The 4,496-nt window shown below is 40.7% G+C and overlaps 1 protein-coding gene across 1 annotated transcript; it reads right to left on the reverse strand.

The window, feature by feature from the left end:
- Positions 1-440: 440 nt before the first annotated feature.
- LOC123771340 (uncharacterized) lies at positions 441-2,297 on the reverse strand. Its single transcript, XM_045763843.2, has one exon. It carries the CDS (start codon positions 2,295-2,297, stop codon positions 441-443), a length of 1,857 nt encoding a protein of 618 aa, XP_045619799.2.
- Between the last annotated feature and the right edge of the window lie 2,199 nt (positions 2,298-4,496).

Genomic DNA, 4,496 nt, shown 5'->3' on the forward strand with positions numbered 1-4,496 from the left:
ATGCATGGTTTCATTAGTTTCAAACTACTCAAACCACGAGTAGTTTGATCGAGAAAGATCATTTCCATCTCCAGAAATTTGAAATTAAAATAAATGTTAAAATTTTATTTGGGCTTAATCCCAAAAAGTTTGCTAAATATCTCATCAATACAATGAAATCAAGTGAGTTTTTTTCTCAAATTTTGTTGCACTTGTTAACTCTCCCATTAATGTAATGGGGGATCAAATTCCCTGTTTTTATTTCGTTGCTGATTTTTGTTCTATTTAAATTATTTCCTATTTTAAAAAATGAGGCATAAATTCATCTTTATACTTTAAATTAAATATAATGGTGCAAAAGTCATATTGTATTATATACTTAATAGTCTCATTTTATAAAGAAACTCTACAAGTACCTTTGTTAGGGTAATTGTCTGGCCCAAAGATTTCTTGATGTTACGTTAACTGCTCCATACAAGGGGCTCCAGCGGTACTGTTGACATGATGTGAGAGGACATGTGTCCTATTGACATGATGTGAGAGGACATGTGTCCTATAGACATGATGTGAGAGGACATGTGTCCTATTGACATGATGTGAGTTGACATGTGTCCTATTGACATGATGTGAGAGGACATGTGTCCTATTGACATGATGTGAGAGGACATGTGTCCTATTGGCATGATGTGAGAGGACATGTGTCCTATTGACATGATGTGAGAGGACATGTGTCCTATTGGCATGATGTGAGAGGACATGTGTCCTATTGACATGATGTGAGAGGACATGTGTCCTATAGACATGATGTGAGAGGACATGTGTCCTATTGACATGATGTGAGAGGACATGTGTCCTATAGACATGATGTGAGAGGACATGTGTCCTATTGACATGATGTGAGAGGACATGTGTCCTATAGACATGATGTGAGAGGACATGTGTCCTATTGACATGATGTGAGAGGACATGTGTCCTATTGACATGATGTGGGTTGACATGTGTCCTATTGACATGATGTGAGTTGACATGTGTCCTATTGACATGATGTGAGAGGACATGTGTCCTATTGACATGATGTGAGTTGACATGTGTCCTATAGACATAATGTGAGAGGACATGTGTCCTATAGACATGATGTGAGAGGACATGTGTCCTATAGACATGATGTGAGAGGACATGTGTCCTATTGGCATGATGTGAGAGGACATGTGTCCTATTGACATGATGTGAGAGGACATGTGTCCTATTGACATGATGTGAGTTGACATGTGTCCTATTGACATGATGTGAGAGGACATGTGTCCTATTGACATGATGTGAGAGGACATGTGTCCTATTGGCATGATGTGAGAGGACATGTGTCCTATTGACATGATGTGAGAGGACATGTGTCCTATTGGCATGATGTGAGAGGACATGTGTCCTATTGACATGATGTGAGTTGACATGTGTCCTATTGACATGATGTGGGTTGACATGTGTCCTATTGACATGATGGGAGAGGGCATGTGTCCTATTGACATGATGTGGGTTGACATGTGTCCTATTGACATGATGGGAGAGGACATGTGTCCTATAGGCATGATGTGAGAGGACATGTGTCCTATAGACATGATGTGAGTTGACATGTGTCCTATTGACATGATGTGAGAGGACATGTGTCCTATAGACATGATGTGAGTTGGCATGTGTCCTATAGACATATTGTGAGAGGACATGTGTCCTATTGACATGATGTGAGTTGACATGATGTGAGAGGACATGTGTCCTATTGACATGATGTGAGTTGACATGATGTGAGTTGACATGTGTCCTATAGACATATTGTGAGAGGACATGTGTCCTATTGACATGATGTGAGAGGACATGTGTCCTATTGACATGATGTGAGAGGACATGTGTCCTATTGGCATGATGTGAGAGGACAAGTGTCCTATTGACATGATGTGAGTTGACATGTGTCCTATTGACATGATGTGAGAGGACATGTGTCCTATTGACATGATGTGAGTTGACATGTGTCCTATAGACATGATGTGAGAGGACATGTGTCCTATTGACATGATGTGAGTTGACATGATGTGAGTTGACATGTGTCCTATAGACATATTGTGAGAGGACATGTGTCCTATTGACATGATGTGAGAGGACATGTGTCCTATTGACATGATGTGAGAGGACATGTGTCCTATTGGCATGATGTGAGAGGACAAGTGTCCTATTGACATGATGTGAGAGGACAAGTGTCCTATAGACATGATGTGAGAGGACATGTGTCCTATTGACATGATGTGAGAGGACATGTGTCCTATAGACATGATGTGAGTTGAAATATATGTCAGACAATCCACTAACTCTATCTTATATCACAAAGTTCACACATAGCTGATGTAGGAGTCATGTTGTGATGAAGGTGGATCTCCTCCCCCTGCTAGCAGGCTGGCGGCTTGTCAGTAAGGTGTAAGCTGGTAGATTATGAGTAAGCTCAAACCTTATTAGAGGGCATACAGCTTGTCGACAAGCTGGCAGCGAAGCGGTCATGTTAAATAGGAAGATGTAATATCTAGTGACATAACAACGACTTAATTCTAATTGGTGTAATTAGGTCCTTGGGATCAGGTCCCTGAGGCCAGATTGCTGGGACGTGTTCGCTTGGAGCAGGTCGATTTTATCCTCTGATAACGTCCACTTCAGTATCGCTTCAGTCCTGATCGACTCATTTATATTTGATACTTTCGGCTAATTCATCTTTGTCCATTCCTATGATATGGCCATTCCTTCGGTAAACCTAATTATTTCTCACTCTGTAACTAATATTTCCTAACAACTGTGTTTTAATTATTCCTCTCTCTCTCTTGTCATTGTTTCTCAGGTTCCAGCGATGGGAACGAAGAATTTCCCATCCAAGCACACACTTAGGCAAACTTCCCCCCCACACACACACACTTACACTCAGGGCTTAAAATCTTCCCCTGCGTCGAGGCCCTCAAAGCAGGCCCCACAATTTCTCCCGTCTTTAGAGCGCCTTCAGTATCGATTTTGTGTGTTTGACAAGTCAACAAAATCCCGACTTGCTCCTCAAGCGTTTGCTAAAAAAGCTTCTGTGTTCTCCACCTTTTGTACCTTGGAAAGACCTGGCAATATTCGCTTGGCACACACTCTCTCTCTCTCTCTCTCTCTCTCTCTCTCTCTCTCTCTCTCTCTCTCTCTCTCTCTCAGGTACCCTGTACTCTCAGCAAGCAGCAAACAGGAGCTTAAAACATGTGTCTTGTTTTAATTTTCACTGGACTAAACCTTGGTAATTATAAGCAAGCAATTTGTTTTAAATGATTGAGTTTAATGGTTCATTAAGGTTCATTAAGTTTATTAAGTTCATTTAGGTTAAATAGTTTCCAAGATTTTGTTAGATGTTCTTGAACCATGGCACTGTCCAATGCTTCTATGAACCATGGCACTGTTCAATGCTTCTATGAACCATGGCACTGTTCAGTGCTTCTATGAACCATGGCACTGTTCAATGCTTCTATGAACCATGGCACTGTCCAATGATTCTATGAACCATGGCACTGTCCAATGCTTCTATGAACCAAGGCATTGTTCAATGCTTCTATGAACTATGGCACTGTTTAATGCTTCTATGAACTATGGCACTGTTCAATGCTTCTATGAACTATGGTCTATGAACTATGGCACTGTTCAATGCTTCTATGAACTATGGCACTGTTCAATGCTTCTATTAACTATGGCACTGTTCAATGCTTCTATGAACCAAGGCATTGTTCAATGCTTCTATGAACTATGGCACTGTTTAATGCTTCTATGAACTATGGCACTGTTCAATGCTTCTATGAACTATAGCACTGTTCAATGCTTTCATGAATCATGGGACTGTTCAACGCTCTCCATAAATAATGGCACTGTTCAACTCTCTCATAAATCATAGCACTGTTCAACGCTCTCATAAATCATGACACTGTTCAACGCTCATCATAAATAATGACACTGTTCAACGCTCTCATGAACTGTGGCACTGTTCAACGCTCTCACGAACTGTGGCACTGTTGAACGTGTTTTACGAACACTGGCCACTGCTGAGTGTGCCACCTCAAACCACTGTTCGGTTTCTATACAAAGTGCCATCATTCTTGAAATGTCTTTTCAAAACTAAACAAATATTGTACCAATTAGTTGCAGTTAATGCGTGAAATATGCAAAGTGGCAGAGTGGCGTTAATGGAGCAACTCCACACCTTGTGTGGTTCCTAAGACCCCCTTTGTTTTCACACATGTGGTACTAAGTGTACATTGTTCTCAAGCTTAAGACTACGTGAGAATCTTTGGTTGGTTTGAGTCCATTACGTCCGGTGTTGAGTCCATTACGTCCAGTTTTGAGTCTATTTTGTCTATTGAGTCTATAAGATTACCTAAATGATTCGAAATGTTTGGAGTGTTGCTCGAGTCTTGGACTTTTAGGGAAAGTTTGTTTGCAAGAAATGTTTTTCTTGTTAAAGTTGTTAA

This window comes from Procambarus clarkii, chromosome 54 (assembly GCF_040958095.1).
Source record: "Procambarus clarkii isolate CNS0578487 chromosome 54, FALCON_Pclarkii_2.0, whole genome shotgun sequence".
NCBI classification, from domain to species: Eukaryota; Metazoa; Arthropoda; class Malacostraca; order Decapoda; family Cambaridae; genus Procambarus; species Procambarus clarkii.